The sequence below is a fragment of the Equus asinus genome, chromosome 21 (genome assembly GCF_041296235.1).
Source record: "Equus asinus isolate D_3611 breed Donkey chromosome 21, EquAss-T2T_v2, whole genome shotgun sequence".
Taxonomy (NCBI): domain Eukaryota; kingdom Metazoa; phylum Chordata; class Mammalia; order Perissodactyla; family Equidae; genus Equus; species Equus asinus.
The window spans coordinates 43,338,597-43,361,083 of record NC_091810.1 but is presented as its reverse complement, the minus strand read 5'-3'; the positions used below and the strand labels follow the sequence as shown (position 1 = coordinate 43,361,083).

The 22,487-nt window shown below is 40.9% G+C and overlaps 1 protein-coding gene across 7 annotated transcripts in view; it reads right to left on the bottom strand.

The window, feature by feature from the left end:
- The window catches only part of ERC2 (ELKS/RAB6-interacting/CAST family member 2), a 912,338-nt gene that overhangs the window by 862,187 nt on the left and 27,664 nt on the right, over window positions 1-22,487 (bottom strand). For 4 of the 7 annotated variants that reach the window (XR_011496406.1, XR_011496407.1, XM_070492829.1 and 1 more), the window contains exon 1: window positions 18,130-18,920. Coding sequence is in view for 3 of the 7 variants with exons in the window: in XM_070492829.1 (XP_070348930.1) it covers window positions 18,130-18,786 (657 nt within the window). In the remaining 4 variants the exon portion in view is untranslated. Of the gene's footprint in view, window positions 1-18,129; window positions 18,927-22,487 lie in introns of those variants that run through there. The other 3 variants (XR_011496408.1, XR_011496409.1, XM_070492831.1) reach the window with 1 other exon arrangement.

The following is a 22,487-nucleotide window of genomic DNA, read 5'->3' as shown; positions in this document are numbered from 1 at the left end:
CACCTTTAAACTAAGAATGTACATCTGTCAACCAAGGGGTGGACTGGAGCAGCCCAGAGAAACAACATCCCCCCTAAGGCAAGCAACAACTGCTTAGCTCCAGCTCACTGGGTTCAAGGCTACCAGATCTTCCCAGTGTTAAGAAAATTCAGAAATCCAGGTTTTTACATTAAGTCGCCCTATTTTTCAATGTTGGCAACTAATTCCCAAGGTCACGCAGCCAACTTTTGGCAGAGCAAGAATTAGATTCAGCCCTCCTGGCTTCACAAAGCCCAAGACATTGGCTCTGTAGATACTTGTGCGTTTTATTCAATAGCTATTTACTAAACAACTGCTATATTCAGGGAATATTATTTTAATAAGTGGATGGATGGATGGATGGATGGATGGACAGTCAGATACTTTTTAAGGAACTAAGGGAGAAAGCAAATATAATTCCAAAATTTACAAAATATCTTTGGAAAAAACTGAGACACAATATTCAATCCATAACTATCATTTTACTTCCTAAAATAATTGTATTTGCAATTGATTTTGAATAGGGACTAGATCACATAGTCTGAAAGCTAAAAGTAAAGCAAACACAGAAATTCTACTTAAGCCAGAGCATCTTTCACTAGGAAAACCATGACTAAAGAAACACTGTAGCTTTGTAATCCACAGGTAAAATGTCTTCTCGGATTGTTTAAGAACAACCTCTTTCTCCCTCTACACTCTTGGGAGCATGGGGTATATTTCTGCAGTGTTTCTATCAGGTAGGTAATTAGTATAGCTGAGAAATGCCATCAACAGAGAAAGTGAAATTAGCCTTTACTTTTAGAAATTAAAATTTCTCCTGGGAAACGCTGATGGCTCCTTCACCAAGTCTTCACCAAGCAGAGTAATGGACTCACTGTGTCATCCCACAGCAAGCAAATCACCCCATCAGCAGCACCTGAATAAACCACTAACACATCAAGCTGGACCGTTCACACATCTGCCTTTGCCTCCTTCAACCATACCTGCCTTGTCTTAGCCCCACGCCCCCATCAAATCACACTCATGGGTCATAAACAGCACTGTCTTTTTCACCAGGGTACTCTTAATTTCCTTGTAGATTTTTGAGTAGCTTAGAGTTGTAGTGTGTTTCAGCCAACATGAGCTTATGAGACAATTTTATTCAGTACAGTGAGGCAGCAGGGGAAACTGAGGCCCAGGGAGAGAAGGTGATTTGGCCAACATCACATCCTATTTGGCATCAAAGTCAAATCTAAATTAATTTCTAGTCTGGGGCTTTCTCTTTTTGCTAAACCAAGCAGTCTCCTTAGTTTAAAAGTTACTTCTTTGATTCCACACCTACTAAAGTCTCGTTATCGACCTTTCCTGACCACCTCGTCCCTGGGTTTGAGGAAGAGAAACCTCACCCCCTCCCCAAGGCTGATCTCATCTTCTCACTCCTCTTTCAGACTTTGTTCCACCAAGAACCCCTCTCTCTACCATCCCATCCCTTACAAGTTAAAAAATGGTAAAGTATGTCACACATTGGTGGAGGGATAGTCCCCAAACTCTGCATCTCCTCCAGTCACCACTCTTCGAAGCTAAACTCCTTGCAGGAAGAGTATAGAAATCAGCACTACCACTTCCAGCCCACTGCAGCCCAATATTCTCGGACCATCTCCAGAGTGGTACCCATGAGAGGCAATGAGAAAACCAATTCCACCAACCCCACATCCCTACTCAGTATCACCACTTAGATGAATGAGGTTTTAGAACAGAACATGATCAAAGAACCAAACTCCTGATCTCCCCCGACCTTGAATCTTCCCCAGTGGCTTAAGCCTAAATCCTTCGACTCCTTTTGTTTCTCCCAATAGAATGGAAGCTCCACACAGGCAGGAATTTTCGTCTATTACTATACTCTCGGTACTTAGCCCAGCACATGGTGAAAGTTCCATATTTGTTGAATTGATCCATTTCAGCCATTCAGTCTGGCTATGGCCCAAATTCTCCAGGACAGTCATCTGCAAATCAACACGAACTGGCTTGAATTCAGCTAAGGGAGTCAATAACCTTGGTCAAGAAATCTCTCCTAGCCACCCCTAAGAAGCTCATCTGAACTTGTTTCAAGAGCAGGATATTCTAATTCCACTCACTTTGTAAAGGAGAAAGGACAACAGGACAATAAGAAAAAACTGGTCCCAAGATTGTAACATGGTACTTCCTTGGCATATTACAATGCTTGTGTATCAAACAATGACGTTTTGGAGACATTTCTCCCCCCTCCTCAACCCCAGCATGCACACACATTAATAACAGAAAAGACACATCAAAAAATTAAGCCAAAGGAACCTAGGCTGTTCTCAACTCAACAGACCCAGAGCTTCTGTTGGGTCCATAATCACCTTTCCCTTTTGACCATCAGCATATTGACAGAGGAGCTTTTAAACTCATCCTTCTGTTGTACCATGGCAGTCCCAGAGGAGTTCATAGAGCCAGGAACACATAGGAAAAAGCACAGAAGCAAAATATAGTTTGTCCCAGCATGTGCCTCCCTATAATATTAAGCACCATACTAACTTATCTTGATTCGGGGGAAACCAAACCAAACCAAAAGAATGGCCTCTAAGAAAAGGCACCACCTTGGGCCAGTTTCTCTTTCTACTCTTTAAACATAAGTGCAATATGTGGACCACTAATTTTGCCCTGGCTTCCTCCCTATGCTTTCTGAAATAAGTCTTCAGGTGTCTAATTTCTTTTAGACATTCCCTCCATTGAGAACCTGGACTCTCCACCACCCGCCCCTGCTCCTACCTTCCACACTTTTGAATGCTAGTCCATTCTCAGAAACTGTCTCCAATACCACCTTCCCTATATGAAGTCTTCCCTCATCTCTTCCTTCTCTGGGCTCCTAAAGCATTTTAATTACATCTTTTGATTTTGGGTAAAACTTCTTTCCCCTTTTTCATGGGTCTTTCTTCTGCAGGTCTTTGCAGGTACAGCATTTTCCCTGCTAGACTAGATTCTCATGGCAGGAGATGGGACTTCCTCATTTTTGTAACCACAAAGCTTCTAAACAGAGAGACCTGAATATTCATCAGTCAAGATGCATTGGGCTATTAGTAACAAAACCTCACCTCAAATTGGCTTATACAAATTGTAAAAAATGCAGAGGTGGGACAATCTTCAGCTATGGCTCTGGTTCCATTTTTCTGCCATTCTCCCAGCTCTCTACTCCCTCATGTGTTGCCTCTGTCCTCAGACTGGTTTCCCTCATGGTTATCATCAATTATTTGGATGTTTACTCATATTGGCATGGTGCTAAATACTTTTACACGAACTCACTCATTTAATCTAATTAAATTTAAAGCCTGTTAAATTTATCCCTACTATAGGGTAAATTTACCCATAAAGCAGATACTATTATTACACCTACTTTACAAGTAAGAAAATAGGTTCAGAGACATGAAGTAAGTTGCCTGAAGTCCCACAGCCAGAAATGGAACCCAGGCAATCCATCTCCAAAGCTGGTGTTCTCACTCATTGTCAAAAACAATCAAGCAAGAACCAAGAAAGCAGGTCCCACTAATGCCATGTTGCCGATCTGCTCACAGAGACTCTGAATGGCCAGCATATCAGAAGCAAAAGGGAAAACTAGGGCTGCCGGAATTACAATATAAGCATTATGTAGGGATGTCACTACACATCCTACAGTAAAGCTAGGAAACACCTAATAGGTGTGAAGGAGGTGATCAAGACTGTCACCAAGTTGAGACTTTCTCATTGAAGTTAATCAGAAGTCCTAAATGAGATTTGGAAAGGCAATGATTTTCTCCACATGGATTTCCAAGTTGTTTATTGCAGAGTCCATGCCTGTCCTAAGATCATCTTGTATACACAGGACTGGCAACTCCATACTACAGTCAGCCTTGACTTTGGAGACCAACTTTGGAGTTAGTCTGCCTGGGATCAACCCCAGTTGTGCCACTTGCTAACTGTAACACTGAACAAGTGATCTCCCCTCTAGCCTTGCCTTGCTCTCATATAAAACAGTGATATTACTAACAATACTTACTTCACAGGGTCATCATGTGGATTAAATGAGATACCATATGTGAGCCCTTCAGTGTTTGAAATATCATTATTTCATTTAGGCTACACGTAGGAAGTGCTTGACGAGCTATACTGATCATTTTTATTCTTATCAAGGGAACATATTGTAGTCAGGTGGGTGTGCTAAATGGGAAAATGATTCACAGACTCACATGCTTGCCTAAGAAAGGCAGGAGCCAGACCTTCCCCAGCTCCCCTTCCCCAACTCCTTCTAGAAGCCCTACCCTGGCTGGGGATTGGGAGGATGCTGTGCCCACTCTCCTGGACTCTGACTAGGCTTCTACAGAAGAGAGAGAATGCTCACATCAAGGGCTCTTCTCGGAAAGTTAAATAAATTGGGCAAGAAGCTTGTCCTCAGGCCGGCTTCCCTCATGGTTATATCATCATCTATTATTTGGATGTTTACTCATGCTCAAACCTCACGTCAAGTAAAGTTCCGAGGTAGAGTCAACTTTCCATCAAAAACAAGGTCTTTCACTACTGTGTTCCTTATTCACGTTCTACATAGAACAAAAAGGCGGGGGGGGGGGGTGTCTCTAATAATTTTCATGAGACGGTAAGGGGACCAGAAAGGGTGTCTTACATTTCTCTAGAGTCTTCTTCAGCCCTTAGAATATAAATAAGAACACAGTAGGTACCCAATTAACCCTTACTTGATAACTCCCAAAATCTTTTGTTCCTTGCTCTATCATAAATGCCTACAGCATAATTTAATTTGCAATGTTAGATACTACTTGCAATTACAAAGAAGTGAAATAGAATTATCAGAGGTGAACTGGGAATTTTGGTACCCCAAGACAAATATAATGAACTAAAAGTCCTTAATGAAATATTTAAACATGTACTTTACTATGACACCCAACACTATGCAAACTCTCAAAATAACTTATTCCTGAGGGCAGACTAAAATCTACCACCTGTAGTATATTGTACCTGAATATGTTTAGTGAATGTGGTACAGTGCATCTATAAGTTTCCACCCTACCAGTGTACACACTCTTTTAACTATCACCAAAATCTTGGCACATGTCCCCCTTTTCCGCACAAATTGAATAGCAGGGAGTTAAATACATGTCTCACATTACCAAGAGCTCATTCATTTCATTAACTACTAATACTAAAAACTACTTACTCCTAATACACGTGCAATATTTAATATTAAATGGCAATATCTAGACAGAGGTTTTACCTAAATATTCTTAGATGCCCTTGGGGTTCAGAGCAGGGATAAGGAAGTGAAACGTTGTGTACAATTCAGGTTATGCACATTTTTCTAGGGAAAATTACAGTTTTCACTGGCTTCTCAAAGAGTACATGACTCCCCAAAGCTAAAAACCACAGACAGAAGTTTTAAAAATTTGAAAGGGCAAATCTTATTTATTTGCTACATTTCTAAATTTGAGCAATTTCTAAATTTAGTCATCATGTGCACTGTCCGACTTTCCATCTCATATATTCACTTATTTCTACTGGTTTCAGGATTCTTTGGGAACTTTTATAATATTTTACACGGATATGTCAGAAACAAACCTAGTTCTAAAAGTTGCAAATCCTAACTAGCACCATAACCCTATCCGCTTTGGAAATCCAAGCCTACAATGAGACTAAGGGAGTTTACAAAAGGGGGAGAATTTTTTAAAGTTCCATAGAGGATGCAATCTAACATAATATAAAGGAGCTATGGGGTCCACTAAGTTAAGACAGCATAAATCGATCCTGGTGTCAGTCAATACCACTTCCAGAATTTCTCCAGTGAGCACAATCAGAGGTAGAGATTGATGAGGTGGGTGTGAATGTCAAGAGATTCCAGGGGGCTGGCCCAGTGGCCAAGTGGTTAAGTTTGCACGCTCCACTTCAGCGGCCCGGGGTTTCACCAGTTTGGATCCTGGGCACAGACATAGCACTGCTCGTTAGGCCACAATGAGGTGGCGTCCCACATAGCACAATCAGAGGCACTCACAACTAGAATATACAACTATATACTGGAGGGCTTTGGGGAGAAGGAAAAAAAAGATTGGCAACAGTTCTTAGCTCAGGTGCCAATCTTTAGGGGAAAAAAGGAGAGAGATTCTAGAAGGCTACTGAAGTTGCTATTGAAATAACTGGTTACAGACAGAGGTGACAGTAAGTAACTTTCTTTCATTAATATTGGTCTTCCTAATAACTGAAATAAAGCAAGCTCCTAATTATGTGTCACACAAACATATTTCCCAGCAAGGCTATTCGTTCCTCCTTATCCCCTTACCCACATGCTCACTTGTTAGAGAATCTCCCCATCATGCTCCTTTCTCAGAGAGACCCACTATAGCTCTGCTGAGGAGGTGTGCATCTCATGACTCCCTTGGCCACAGCTAACTGGACCTAGAACAGACTCTGGATGCAAGCTGGCCAATCAGATTCTTGGTTCTCTGAATTAGAAATTGAAACAGAGCAACTCTAGGGAGTCTCTATTGAGCACCTGAATGTAGAAGACACATATTCTTTCCTTGAGTGGCCAGTCTTTCATAAGTAGAATATAAAACACATATCAAGAGAGAAAATAAGAGAGAGAGTGAGAAACTGACTATGTCCTTATTCCTGATAATTTTCTAACCAACTTGATTCCAGCCCCCCAGACACCTGCCTTCCCTACCTACTCTTGGGGTCTGGAAGGAACTCTTATATGTTTCTAATAAGTCTCTCTTTTTTTTTTCCTTCAACATATTTAAATGGGTTTCTGCTACCTACAACTATATTCTCCCTTAAACAAGAAGTGACTGAATGAATTAGTAAATAAATAAGCTGGATTCTCAAAAAGGACAAAGAAGAGGTTTCATAGGGAAAAGTTTCTGGGAGAGGTGAAAATCAGGAATGCTGGGATTCAAGAGGGGAAGATCTGACTTTGAGACACAAGACTTGGAACAATCCAAAAGACAAATCCTGAACAGGTGTGACCATCCCAGGGTCACAAACCACCTGAAGAGGAAGCTGAGAGGTGCCAGTTGAGAGACTCCCAGGCCAGGAGGCTGTCCATGTACCCTAAAGTTCCTGTAAATGGAGGCGAGTTCACATAGAAGTGTAACTGGATTAATGAGACCATCCTCATGGGAGTCCAATAATCCATAATAAAGAGCTTCCCCATCCCTGAAGTTCTGCTTCTAGTGAATTTGTCAAAGTCATTACCACCTGAAAGGACATGCCAAGCCTTTAATGAGCATCCTAAGAGAGAATCTCTCTCATTCCTCTGCTGTGGTTTTATTTTCCAGCCAGTTCTGGAGTTACTTCCTCCTATCCTTCTGGATGGGTTTCCAGGATAGGCGTGTTCCTTTGGCATTCTCTTCTGCTCATTTACTTGACAAGAATGCATTTGTTCCTTCCTGCTTGCCCTCTCTCCTCTGTTGCTCCCAACAATGCAATCCCTTCCTCATTCTTGCATTCCATCCTTTCTGTATACCCCTTTGACAGCATCTTAAAGACACTGTCAGGCAGCACACTGCTGCTTCCACTCTATCAGGGCTTCCATTTCAGCACAAAATTCCCTGGTTTTCAAGCAAATCTGTTGTTTTCCCCTTCAAGACAGTAGAAAGAAAACAATTTTGGAGCTAAGCATATCTGAGATTCAAATCCCAGCTCTACTTAATGGTGAGACCTCAGGCAGGCCACTTAATCTCTCTGTGCCTTGTTTCTCATCTATAAAATGGAGATGCCACAGGTCTTGCAGGGCTGTTGAGCTCATACACATGGAAAGTAACTAGTAAGTTACTGGTACGTAGTAGGAGCTCAAAAATGCTTATTCTCCCTCCCTTGCAAGATCAATGTGAGACATGGACAAAAAACACCAAAAAAGTTAGTGAAAATATAAATAAATGACAGTTTAACAAATAGGTTTCATTTCTTTAAAGGCTTGTCCATGTCCTTATAAGATTGATCTCTATTTACCAAATGTCTCCTTCTAAAAGAATTCAAAATATTTCAGGACTCATGGTTACTAGCCCAGGTCAAGATTTTGAAAAAAGAGATATCATCCACAATTCTTTCCCACACAATGATGCATCAGGTTTTACCTTTTATATTATTTTTACATAAATACATACACTTTGATCATCACAAAGTGAAAGAACTGAGTGCAAAGTGTAAAGAAAAGTCAAGATATAGTAATCGTCCAATTAACCCAGGTTTTCTCAACCTTATACCTATTGATATTCTTGGCCAGATAATGTGGGGAGCTGTCCTATTCACTGTAGGATGTTTAGCAGCAGCCCTGGTTTCTACCCAGTAGATGCCAGTAGCATACCACACCCAGTTGCAACAACCAAAAATGTCTCCAGATATTGCCAAATATCCCCTGGGAGGCAAAAGTGCTCACAGATGAGAGCCACTAAGTTAACTTGATCAACATATATAGTCAAACCAGACAGTACAAGCCCAGGCACAGGATTATAAGATGGGAACTAGCTGCCTCAGTCTTTCCTTCTCTCCAGAATGTTCCTACTGAAAAAACAAAATGGCTGCATATCACTTCTAAGATACTATCAAATGGTGGCTTCACAGAGAAACAGAGAAGAAATTGCACGTGCCAGGATTCTGTTTGTCAGGCTGCCCTAGCTCTTGGCTGCTTGCCCACCCTCTGCCTAAAACCTACTTCCCAAAATTTTGAAAATGCTTTCCACAGCTTTCAGAATCTGACCTTTAGAGCAACTTTATCTATGTGTGCGTGTGAAATAGATTTACAATTTTCTATATTCCTGCAAAGCTGAACCACTTATTGAGTCCAAATGCCAACTGGGGGTGGTGGGAATTTACACAAAGATGTCAGCAGACTCCAAAACAACAACAAAAGAGCTCCACCTGCAACTAATTATAGAAACTGAAATTGCACTCTGGCCAGAAGAGGCCAGGTTCAGAACCCACCCCATCTGCTTTGGCCGATAAAATCACTGTTACTTTTTCTCCTGTCAACATAGGCTTGCTTCTTAAAATCCTCTGAGGATGTTGTCTATAGGGAATTTTATTGGGCAGTGAATGTTTTAAGGGTGACCGCTCCCTCTGCTTTCCCCTCCTGAAGCTTGGTTTCAATAAGTGCCTTTGGCACAAGTGAGACTAAAATAACCCATTCACTGAAATATTTCAAAATGTTTTCTTTGGTTGATTGTGTGCCGTTGCTATCACATCGCCAAAATAAAGTGATCCAAAGAGTAAATGGAAGATGGAAGTCATTTAGCTCTCCCAAGGTCCAGCACACAAGAATGTTTATTTTCCTCCCATTAGCCAAGTCTTTCATAAGAAAACCTGAGAATAAAAAATCTGTAAGGCTACTAATGCAGTGCACATGGCTGATCCTAGGGCTGACTGCAAGAGATTACTGAAGCAAAAACCAGCTGACATCTGTGACAAAGATGTATAGTTCACTTCAAATCATTCTCCTACATTATAGCAAACAAAGAAATCAACTGTTGGCCCCATGCCATCTCATCTATCTTCAGAACCAAAGGAAGTTTTCACCTACCCATGAAAGGTATTTAAAACTGTAGTTTCAGTCTGAGTAGGTTATTGCCCAAGTGTGGACCAAAGTTTTTCCACGTTTTTGGAAAGGCAGACAAAAGCTACAGTTCTCTGAAGAACTGAGGAAGACTATTTCAAGATGAGGAAGATAGACTTTTCTTTTTTTCTCCCTCTAAGATTCAGCATCCCAAGTTAGGTCGTGGCGCTAAACCAGTTTATATTATCCAGTTCTAAATCCATGTGCCCATGTAACATTGGGGAAAACACACACAGACACTCACACTTCAACTCAGAGGTAAAATGAAAAAACTTATACACAGATATGACATATGATTGACTTCTTAATTTCTCAGGTCTCTTGATATGACTTATAAGCCCTTAAAACATTTGGAGAAAGAGAGTGATCAAGGACAACTCGAGTCAGTGCAGGGGACATCTGTTTTTGTCCTGGAGCATCCCATCACCCTTCATCTCAGTTCCTTTAGAGAACTGTTCCTCTCCCAATACCTGCAGTTCTAATAGGTCACCAGTCACAATAACCCCTTCTCACATACATACCTGTCCCCCGCCCCCCTGCCACATACTCTCACCAAGTCCTGGAGGCAGGAGATAACCAAGGCAGGACAGGGTCCTTCCACAAATTTTCCAAATGGGAAGTGAAGACATAAGGGCATCTTAACCCTTCAGTTGTGACCCTGGGGTACTGACAGTCAAGACTGCCCACCACATGAAAGAAAAATGAGGCTTACACATAGATAGAGGCAGATATCAAGAAGCAGAGATGAAGCAATGAGGAAAGACAGAGTCCTGCTACAGTTTGAGGCCCTGGATCCAGTCAACTCCAAGCTCCACACATGAGCCTTTCTCAATTTCATTACAGGAACTAATAAATTCCCCGTTTTTTTGCTTACAGAGTTGAGTAGCATTTGTGTCACTACTTTGAAGTATTGCCCAATTCAATTAGTAAATAGGTTTCTTCATTATAATGTGTAAAGTCCTTTAAGATCTCATTTCACCTCACTGAAATGCTCCTATTTTTATGGTTATCATGACTTGTAATTATTATGAATGATTGTAATCAATTAACCATTTTCTATGTTTTATCTGTTAGGAAGGATTCAGCTGCAAGTAATAGAATATGCAACCAACAGTGACTTAAACAACCAAGGGTTTATTTCCTCACATGACTAGAAGTCTGGAGGAAGGCCATTGCTGGTGCTAGACAACTGCTCAGAGATGGCAGGACATATGTCTCTGTGCCTGTATTGGCCTTTCTTTCATGGTTACTATATGGCTAACATAGCTCCAGGCAACAGATCAATACTCAAGACAGGAAGAAAGGGGAAGGAGCATTGCTGGTGACATTTATTGCTTTTATCAGGAAATTAAAAGCTTTCCCAGAATCTCCCAGATTTCCACTTGGGTTTCATTGGCCAGATACTTGTGGAAGAGAAGGACCCTGAAGGGGCTGGCCCCGTGGCTGAGTGGTTAAGTTCGCACACTCCGCTGCAGGCGGCCCATTGTTTCGTTGGTTCGAATCCTGGGCGCAGACATGGCACTGCTTATCAAACCATGCTGAAGCAGTGTCCCACATGCCACAACTAGAAGGACCCACAATGAAGAATATACAACTATGTACCAGGGGACTTTGGGGAGAAAAAGGAAAAAATTAAATCTTAAAAAAAAAAAAAGAGGGCTATTTTAAATAAATGAATAAATAAATAAATAAAAAGAGAAGGAGCCTGAAGTTGAGCCATTAACCAGGCATCATTAGGACACTCTAGAAGGCCCAGCCACTGAAGGAACCTTTGACCACAGTGAAGGTGCTCATCCACCTTCACAGGTCTCAAACTTTAATGTCTTGCTTCCAGAGCTGCTCCTGAAGCAGCCTTGCCCAAAGTATGGCCTTTATACCCTTAGTTCTAGGAATATTTATAGTTTATAACAGATGGGATTGTTTTAGAATATATGCATATTCACTCTACTCCCTCTGCTTTGGCAGAGAGTAGATTTCCCTGACCCTACTAACTTTGGGCTTGACCATGTAACATGCTTTAGGGAATAGAGCATTAGTGAACATGATGGAAACAGAGGCTTTAAATGTGTTTGTGTGGTGTGGTGGACACATTTGGTATCTGTGATCCACCAAGAGCAGACGAAGCCCTGAAGAGCTACCGTTCCAAGAAGAATGTGGAGAAATGTGGAACACACCTAACCCAACTTTCAGCCTAGAACCTAACTAAGTTGCAGCCAACTTGCAGATATGTGAGGGAGAGGTAAATACTTGTCTTTTTAAGCCAGTAAGTTTGGGGATGGCTTGTTACACAGTATTACTGCAGCAATAGCTGCCTAATACATAGTTGCTCAGTTTAAGATAAAGTTTCATAGTCAAGTAAGTTTGGGAAATTGCTGGATTATGCAAATTTAATAAATATTTTTTAACTGCAAGAGATAGAGCATTTCACATGCTAATGTGTTGTATTAGTTTGCTATGGCCGCCATAACAAAGTATCACAAACTGGGTGGTTTAAACAACAAAAATTTATTGTCTCACAGTTCTGTAGGATAGAAGTTTGAGATCAAGGTGTTGGCAGGGTTGCTTCCTTCTGAAGTCTGTGAGGGAAGGATCTGTTCCAGGCCTCTCTCCTTGGCTCGTAGATGGCCGTCTTCACCATCTCTTCACATGGTCTTTCCTCTGTGCATGTCTATGTCTCTGTCCAAATTTCCCCTTTTACTAAGGACACCAGTCATGTTGGATTAGGGCCCACTCTAATGACCTCATTTTATCTTGCTTACCTCTGTAAAAACCCTGTCTCCAAATACAGTCACATTCTGAGATATTGGGGGTTAAGACTCAAACATATCTTTGGGGGGGGCACAATTCAACCCATAACATACGCATTATGAATTTCTAGGATAGGTGTATCTAGTATGTTGTGTCTCAAGTTTATTTGACCAGATAATCCCCTGTGGAAAGTGTCATTTCCCTGAATACACATTGCAAAACTGGCTTGGAGGGATCCATGGATCTTAGACTTAGGGTAGTAGAAGGAATGGAGCCTGAAAGAAGTCATTTGTCTTATCCAGGCCTATCTGAGTAGTGAATAGATTTAAGTCCCACTCACAAACCTGATGGACCCAACACTCCAGGGCTGCAGCCCTTGACTTCACAAACACTCAGTATTCAAGGTGATTGCAGCTGCATTGAACTGTTGGCAACAACCCTTCACAATGCAGCTGCCTCATCATCTTCTCAACAGGAGACAGAATTAGTTCTATCACCCACTTCTAATTGGTACAACTCTCCACATCTGGACACTCACAATGAAATGAACATTTTAGAAAAGAGTTGAATGACCCCTGTTGAAATGGCCCTGCAGTTATACAAATAAAAGAAAAAATAATAATAAAAGAAACATGGAAATGTGATCCATCTCGACCTTTTCAAGTTACAGGCTCAAAATGAGAATCAATAAATCATATGTTGAAACTAGCTCAAAAATTCATCAAAAACCCATATTAATATTGATTTAGAGTAGATTATTTCCTATTGTGTTAAGCCAGAAATAGAAATGATCACATATTGCTTAAAAGCCATAACATTCTCCAGACAGGTTTACTTACACTTCTTAGGTTACATTTCCCAATGACCTTGTCCCACTTCTGCACACACACAAGATGGGTAAATATTAGATTTAGTACAATCTCCCAGTGTGTGATGCTATTTATATTCGTGTAGATCTTTCGCTAGCCACACACAACTGAGAAAAATGTGCAAAAATTGCTTTATGTCACCTAATTTGGAAAAAAATAATCCACTAAAAACTAGAAAGTTAATAATTGCAAAAAATATCCAGGAATATGAAAAGTCACTAACTTACATGCACCACACTGAAAGACATAAGTCATTATGAACTTTCTAAAAATGTATTCTCTACCATGTTTTCTCTCTCTGATCTCCATCACGTAGGTGAATGGAGCTGTAGAAAAAAGACAACCATATAAACTTTTAGAGACAATTGGGTCACCTTACTTCCCTGTAGCTGCATTCTCCCTCCCCCAACATCCACCCCAACCCCACAGGCCATTAAAACTAATAAGGGGGCTCCCTCAAGTGGTAGCCAAACATCCATTCTAAATCTTTTCTCCTCACCTCTCCCCAAATCAGTACTGCAGATGTCCATTGAGAGCATGGACTATAGGTCACGCCATTCCAAAGATTTAGGTGACCATCATACTCTACCACCTTCAAAAAAGTACATCATGAAGCAAAAAGTACAAGTGGTATCATAAGGATAACTTTGCGTCCGTGCACTCCAGTTTACACAAACAAGTCAATGATTCCAAATGTCAGTACAGTAACTCTTAGCAGTCTCAAATTTCTTTATATTCATGCAGATCTGTGTGGCTGAAAAGTAGAGCCTTGGAGAGAACATGGAGGGTGGGAGTTGGGAGATCTGGGGTGGATTATCCATCCAGGAACCTGAGTATCTACCTTTTGCACACAAGAAATTTGGGCACACCAACTTACCCATTGGCTCCAAGGTTCCAAAGAGTCCTGCACTTCCTGTAACACAGGGAGGGTGTTCAACATCCTCCCTTAGATCTGGAGTTGGGTTTAGCTCCCTGGGACAGAACCACTAGGACTTCAAAATATACTGCAAAGGAATTGATGAGTGAGAGCCCACTATAACACAGCACATAAGGGTGAAAGATCTGTGCTAGTGAGCATGAAATTCACAGAACTATCAATTTCATATATGAGAGCACTTGAGCTTTCTCACCTCCATCCTATAATGGACCTGCTTCCCGTATCTATTCACATAGTATAATTCAAATTATTTTAGATCATCCGAATTTAGGTTAGTGAAATTCTAATTTTCCACATACCCCCTGGTAGAACTATATTCTAGACGCAGAAGTTGTTGTGGATAAGAAACCACAGTCAAGTGTCCCTTATCTCTTTTATATTCTTTTCTTCTATACAGAAAAGGTTTCCATAATTTTTCCTCTAAAAAGAAATTATAGTACATTATAAGAAATGGTAGCAACCCTAAGCAGCACAAAACCCATTCCTGGGGAAAAAAATAAATTCCTAATTAAGACAGAAAATCCTGATTAAACTAAATCACATTCTTAATCATTCTATCAAAACTAGTCACTTTTTTATCCAACATATATGAAGTACAATCTTCCTGTTATACTAAGATTCTGTTCACAGCTCAGTTATCCTACAAGGAGGCAGTGAACATAAAGTTAAGATCTTAGATGTTGGCGTGAGATAGACCAAAGCCTTAAAGCCCAGCTCTGTCACTCACCAGCTGTGTGAACTTGGGCAAGCTACTTATTCTCTCTACATTTATTTTTCATCTGCAAAATGAGAAAAAGTCTAGCACCTACCTCAGATGACTGATGCAAACACTAGATAAGATAATGTACATGAAGCACTAAGCACAATGCCTCGCACACAGCCAGCCCACAACAGATGTCTACTGGTAGCAGTAGCAGTAATAATAGAAACACCAGCCACAGTAGAAGTCTGGATTGTTCCCCAAACTTTATTTCATCTAGCTCCACTTTTTGAGAAACATAAAAACCCCACTGGTAGAAATTTCTAGTGCTCCCTCATATCTGACTTTCCCCTCCTTCCTGGAAAGAAGAGAGGACTACACTTCCCGCTCCCTGGTGCTCGTATCACTTCCAGACCAAGGAACTGAGCAGCCAATGTGCCATCTCCAGGCACTCTCTTCCTCTGCAGTAGCAGCTCTTGAAGCCACGTGCCAAAATGCAGAAAGCCCAGATCCTGAGTCACTGCCTGGAGGAGAGCTGCCCTGGAGAGTCGCTTGACCTACTTCATAATTCAGGTGAACAAGAAACAAATCTCTGCTGTGTTAAGCCACTGAAATTTAAAGTTTGTTGATTACTGCAGCAGGATCTACCTTATCCCAACCAACAGGCGCTCACCCCTAAAAGGGATCCTGACACACTTCCAAGGGTGGAGGGAAGGGTGCTTCAATTTTTTGAAAATAACTTGCTTTTTGTCAATCTTTATAATTTTACTTTGTAATACTATCTCACATTGCAAATAAATTGACTTTTCAAAGTCTCCATGCTTCTTCCTCCTTTTATATTTTTAACCTAAAAAAGAAAATAATGACATTTTACTTATAGTTAATATATAGATTAATACTAGGCTTTCATTGGGTCATATGTCACCCCCAGTACCCAAGGTAGCCTGTGATCACAGTAGGTTCCAGAACAAGGAAGGGGTAACAGGAGCACCCTCGAGTATTTATTTGCTTCTGGCTTAAGGCAACATGGGACAGTTAAGCGGAACTATAGATATTATCTAGTTTAAACTGAACTAACCCTTACAAAACAGTCAAAGGGTTTAAATTGTTTTTACCAAGAGTAAAAAGGTTTTGTTTGTCATTAAAATTTACCTCAATATATTATCTATTTTACTTTGTCTCTCCCATATTTAATTCTTTTCTTTTTTTTTTTTTGAGGAAGATTAGCCCTGAGCTAACATCTGCCACCAATCCTCCTCTTTTTGCCGAGGAAGACTGGCCCTGAGCTAACATCCATGCCCATCTTCCTCTGCTTTATATGTTGGACGCCTACCACAGCATGGCTTGCCAAGTGGTGCCATATCCACAACCAAGATCCGAACCAGTGAACCCTGGGCCGCCAAAAAGCAGAACTTGTGAACTTAACAGCTGCTGCCACCAGGCCGGCCCTCTCCCGTATTTAACTCTTTGTGAATGTAGCATAGTAGCAAATGGTGTAATTTTTAAATAAATATAGATGTATAATTGGGGGTGTGTACTCAGAAAAAATTTAGTGATAGAAGCATAAAATAAAAGTAATCTTGGAGCTGACAGTTTAAAGAATGGCCTTCTTGTCACTACTTGCGTCATTCCTAAACTGCTTTAGCCATTTTCCAAACAACTGAAAAAGGAGAAAATCAGTACAGAACTGGGGAAGTGCACATAGCAGTAACAGGTTCAACAAGGACTTCGTGAACCAGCAAAGTCAGAAAAAAGCAGAAATGATAGTGAAAAGCACTAATTTGACTTAGGAACAAAGAACAAAGCTTTCTGTTCCAACTAAAAATCACATTTCCACATCTGAAAATCAGCAAAGGCTCTGTCAGATAATCAAAGGGATAAAGCGATTGCTCTCCACACACAGAAGGAGAACGAAGAGCAGTTTCTCATTCAGATCAGAAATGCTCCTACTGGTGCTTGGACTCCAAAGGGGTGGTAGCCAGGGAAACAGATAGGAAGGTCAGCAGATAACCCCAAGAGAGGCAGAGAGAGCTTCATGAGGCCAACATCAAGACCATTTATCAGAGAATCACTAGGTTTAGCCAAGTTAGAATTATCTCAAATTTCTACAGAAAGTTAAATGATATCTGGCAATTTTTTTTCAGCCAAATGGCACAGCATCCTCTCCTCCCCATCTCTTAGCACTTACCTCACTGCTAATAAGAGGTGAAGCTGGGGTTTAAACCCAGGCACGCCTGACTCCAAAGCCCTCATGAAAACAGCAGCATAAAAATGAGCCTCACAGAATAGGTAGGATTTGAAAATGGAGACCGGCTGGGACAGAAAGGGAAGAGGTAGGGAGAGAGGGTGCTGAGAAGCCGCTAGTGAAAGGGAACAGAAAAAGCAAAGGATTGGAGGTGGGAAACCCTGAGTCTGTGCAGGAATTATAAAGTGGCAGGGAGCACAGGAGATGTGGAGGGAGGTGGTATGACACAAGGCTGGAAAGGCTGGCTCAGGCCTTCCCGTAGAAGGTGCTATAGGTCAGGCAAAGAGGTAGACTCCATTCTAGAGGCGATGAGTAATTATTGAGGGCTTTAAAGCAGGGGAATGGTATAACTGCAGGTAGACACTCAGGAAACTAATCTTGCTATGACATGGAAGATGGATCAAAGAAGAATAAGAAGGTGCCTTGTACATAGTGGATGCTTGATTGATATTGAATGGATAAAGGCAGAAAGACCAGGTTAAAATTTATTGTGTTTCTCTAACATGATATAAAACCCCTTCCACCCAATCCCATTTAATATTGTTCAGTTTGCTATTTAGAGAACTCTACTCATTCTAGAAGAAAATAATGCTGCTGTTGCTTCAAAAAAAAGAAAAAAATCAATCCACCAGTCAAATGTGGCCCTGTAAATGTTGCTGTTAAAGTGTCTACTCTTGCAAAAATTAACATTTTCCTCTTCTATTCAGAGGGAAGTACAGCTGAGCTGCTGTTGCGACTGCTGAAAAAGAGAATAAAATTAACCAAATACAAAAGTTAGATAATGAGGTGTGATGTCCCTCTTCTGAAACAGTGTGAAAAGGTTATAGGAAAGTAAGGAGAGCACAAGCTGTAACCTCATATTTCCTATGCCCTCTTGTAGTCTCTAAGTCGAACACACACTAAGCCATAGCTTTCTTGATGATGCCAAATTTTCTTCTGCATAGGTCATGGTACCATCTGCAAAGCATCAACCACTCAGTGAGAAGCCAAGGCTGAAAAACACTGAGATGAGTCATAACCTACCTGATTTTCTTCATGAGAAACCCTCATCTGCTCCTTGAGGACAGACATCCGGGCTGCCTCTTCTTTCCTCAAGACTCTTTCCTTTTTGAGCTCAGGACTCCAGAAAGTCTTGATACTGTTCATGGAAGATCCCAACTTGCTGTCCTTGATGTCTAGCTCTTTCCGGAGGAGGTCATTCTCTCTCTGAAGTTCCTTGAGCTGGGCTTGAAGGTCTAACATTGTGCTATCCCTTACCTGCCTCAACATGGAGGGAACCTGGTGGTGGTGATGATGGGATGAACTGGTCAGACCACCATGTTGATCTGTGTATGAAAGGACATCTGTGTGGGAAAGTCCAGCAGAAGCAATATTGGGACTACTCCCCATGGCTGTGACTCGACCTCCATATACAGCTCGATTTGTGGCCCTTCCCAGAGTCATAGTGCCCTTTGGGTAAGTTGTAGAAGCCACTCCTTCATGATCACTCAGATACATGGGTCCAGACGTAGCATAAGCTGCATTTAGGGACTGGATATTCTCCATGGACAGAGTCTTGCCTGTTCCTCCACCTCCCCCACTACTCGTTCTTCGGTGGCCCAAACGAGGAGATCTTGGCAAACGAGGAGATCTGGAAGGGCTACCTTCCAGATTGGTGATTGTTCTTGCACTTCCATACATTTTTCTTCTATTACGAGGTGCTACTGAAGAGAAAGAATGCTATGCTAAGTTGGGGATTAAGCTGGTATTTCCACCGTTGGCCAGAATTTTCACCGCATTCTTTTCACAGTCTGTACCAGAAAATGAGACCAATCAGAGATCTGAAAAATAAGAAAAAACATAATTAAAACAAACTTCTTTAGAACCTGGACTATAACTGCATTATAGTCTTTAAAATATATAGGTAGATAGATGATAGATTGATGATGATAATGATAGATGAACAATATAGATAGATAGATAGATAGATAGATAGATAGATAGATAGACAGATAGATAGATATAGATAAACAGATAGGTAGATAGATAGATGTAGATAGATAGACAGATAAGTAGATAGATAGATAAAGACAGATAAATAGATGGATAGATAGTCACACCCATGTTCATTTAAGAAGAAAAGTGACTCTAAACTTTACTTACTACATGTGAACATCTTGTAAATTCCCCCCACCCTGTTCCCAAGCAAAGTGAAAAATTCTCAGAGCAAAAAAGCAGCTCCTTTTTCCTTAGGAAAATGAAGCTTTGCATTTCGGTTTGTGCTAAGTGACAGTTGGGACCTCCAGAAAATTCACCATAGAATTCCTCATCAGAGAGAGCTTAACTATAAAATACACCATCCTAGGGGCATGACCCCCAAACACAAGTGACTTGACAGTGACTCTAAGAAGCTGCTGCTTCCTAGGATGTCAAATAATAATCAAGCCTGCTGATTAGTAACCTCCCCCTCCTGTACCCATTACAGACATCAGTAATCCAACATAGTCCTCTTTTCCACTAAGTTCAGAACTCCTCTCAACACAACCGTCTAGATGGTTTATCACCAATCAATTGGCACTGACACATGAGTTGGAATCTATTGGTCATCTCAGAGCTAGAAGAAAAAGAAGTGACTCAACCAATGAAACTCCTATACATACAGCCGGATCCTAAATGCTATCACTAGAGAAAATGGCAGTCCTGTCTCTTTCCCCTTTCACACACATCTTTCAGACCGGCGTTTTGGGACTTCTTTCCCATTTTGGTTGACCTAAATATTCATACTAACCACTCCACATCTATACAGAAATGGCACAGGGGAACAGTACACCATGTTAGAGCTCCTGGTCCCATAACCCCTAGAGAAAAGTAGTAGAAGCTCCCTGTCATGGCTACTCAAGTACTTTGGTGCAGCTTTTATGTAGCCAGGGCTGCAGGGTAGTGATTATTCCTTCAGTGTTAGGACTCAAATGGCCTCAATAGGGTTCATCATGGCTTCCTGCTCTTCCTCTTAGTTTAGTATACATTCCCTTTTTTCTGCTTTTAGACACTAAGACCATAGATTGTGAAAAAGGGCAAACCGAGGTTCAACTCTCCACTCTAATACTGACTAGCTGAGTGACCTTAGGCAAATTATTTAACTGTTATGAGCTTCCTTTCCCCAACTGATAAAACATGGGTAATATCACCTAACTCATAGTATTATGAGAAATAAGATGATGTTTTTAAAACATTCACTTTAGTGCCTAGCACAGAATAGTCAATACATAGTTTTTGTTGGTAGTATCAATGAGATAAGTACGTTATAATAGCATTATACAGGGCATCTTTTATTTTTACCTGCCTCTCATTCATTTTCTGCCCCTCCCACCCCACTTTCTGGTAATATTCTATTTTCCTTAGAGAAATTGCTCCCAACTCTACACACAGTTCATTAAGTTTAGGTAAGGCTGACTCCTTTGCTCCATCCTAGAGGGTGCCAGGGGTGACAAAATGACCTAGGCCTGGCCAATCATCATATTCCAGCTCCCAGACATGACAGCTGGTTTAGGGATGAGCATGTGACCCATACTGGTCCAAAAAGCCTCCATACTATGACTTTAGTTGGAACAATTGGGCTAGATAAGCTTTTTCAGCTAGAATTACTTGCTTTCAACATGGAGCTTCTGAGTACCACCATATGGAAAGGGCTTCCCTGAGAATGAAGCTAATACACAGGAAAGCAGAGCCAAACTTCAAACCAGGTGATGTTACTTGGATCCAACAGTCACTAAAGCTACATCTATCCCCATGCTATTTTAGTTACATATACCAGGTAGACTGACTGCATTAATGGTCCCAATTCTTTACCTCTTCTTGTATATGTTTCCTTGGCAGTGCCCTCCCAATCCCACTCTGGATTCAGTCATGTGACTTGCTTTGGCCAATAAGGTGATAGCAAATGCGAAGTAAGCCAAGGCCTAAAATAACACTTGTGTGTATACTCCCTTGTGTGTTTTCCTCTGCATGGCAATTAGAACATGCCCAGTCTACCTGCTGGAAGATGAAAAACATAAAATACAGTCAAGGTGTCCAAGCCAATAGCCAACTCACCCCAAGGCATTTGAGCAGGCCCAGCCAAGATTAGCAGAGCTGCCTAGCCAACCAGCAGCTGACCACAGATGCATGAGCAAGTCCAGCTGAGATTCAATAAGCCCCATACACTTGTGGACTAAATAAATCCTTCTTAGTATGTCACTGATGCTCTGTGGCTGGTTGTTTTGCAGCATTACTAGGGCAACAGATAACTGATACCTTGCCCATAAGTTTCCTTTTTGGCTACATTCAATTCTAGTTGGGGGATCTGTCATTTATACCCTAAAGAGTCTTCATATATAGTATGGAGGAATATTTTCCATAAAGGCTTCCCTTTCCCTAAAAAGTCCCTACAAAGAATTATACACCTGTCCCTAAGGAACTTAGTTTCAAATGATTATGTTGCTCAGAGCTTAATTTGTCTTACTTAAAAATATACAAAAATAATTTTGTATCTAAGATTTTTGCATGAATAACCTGTTCCACAAAAAAAAAATTCCTATTTCCAACAATAGGAATTCAGTTACATAAATGATGAAGCAGACAGTGAAATAATGTGATCTTTACAGGTACATGAATATTTAATGAGATAGAAACATGTTCATGACATACTAGTAGTGGGGGGAGGGGAGAAACTACAAAACGTTTTCATGGTTTACTTACACTTTTGTAAAACTCACATACATAGATACACACTAACTTACAGAGAAGATCAGAACAACACAGATCAAAATGTTAATAGCAGTGGGATTCCAAGTGGCTTTCATTTTCTTCCCTTTGTTTATTTGCATGTTCTAAATTTTCTATAATAAAGATTTTTCTATTATCCTTTTTTTTTTTTTGAGGAAGATTAGCCCTGAGCTAACTGCTGCCAATCCTCCTCTTTTTGCTGAGGAAGACTGGCCCTGAGCTAACATCCATGTCCATCTTCCTCTAGTTTATATGTGGGACGCCTAGCACAGCATGGCTTTGCCAAGCAGTGCCACATCCGTACCCAGGATCCGAACCAGAGAACCCCGGGCTGCCAAGAAGCAGAACATGCGAACTTAATCACTATGCCACTGGGCCGGCCCCCTCTATTATCTTTTTAGTCTATATTTCATTTATTTCTGCTTTGATCTTTGTTACTTTCTGCCTTCTACTAACTTTTGGCTTAGTTTGTTCTTCTTTTCCTAGTTCCTTGAGATGTAAAGTTAGGTTGTTTACTTGAGATTTTTCTTTTTTCTTAATGTAGGTGTTTATTGCTATTAACTTAATAAAATACTTTTCTTTTCCTTCTACAATTCCAACAGTTAACCGAATTTGTTATATTTGCTGTGCTTAGAATC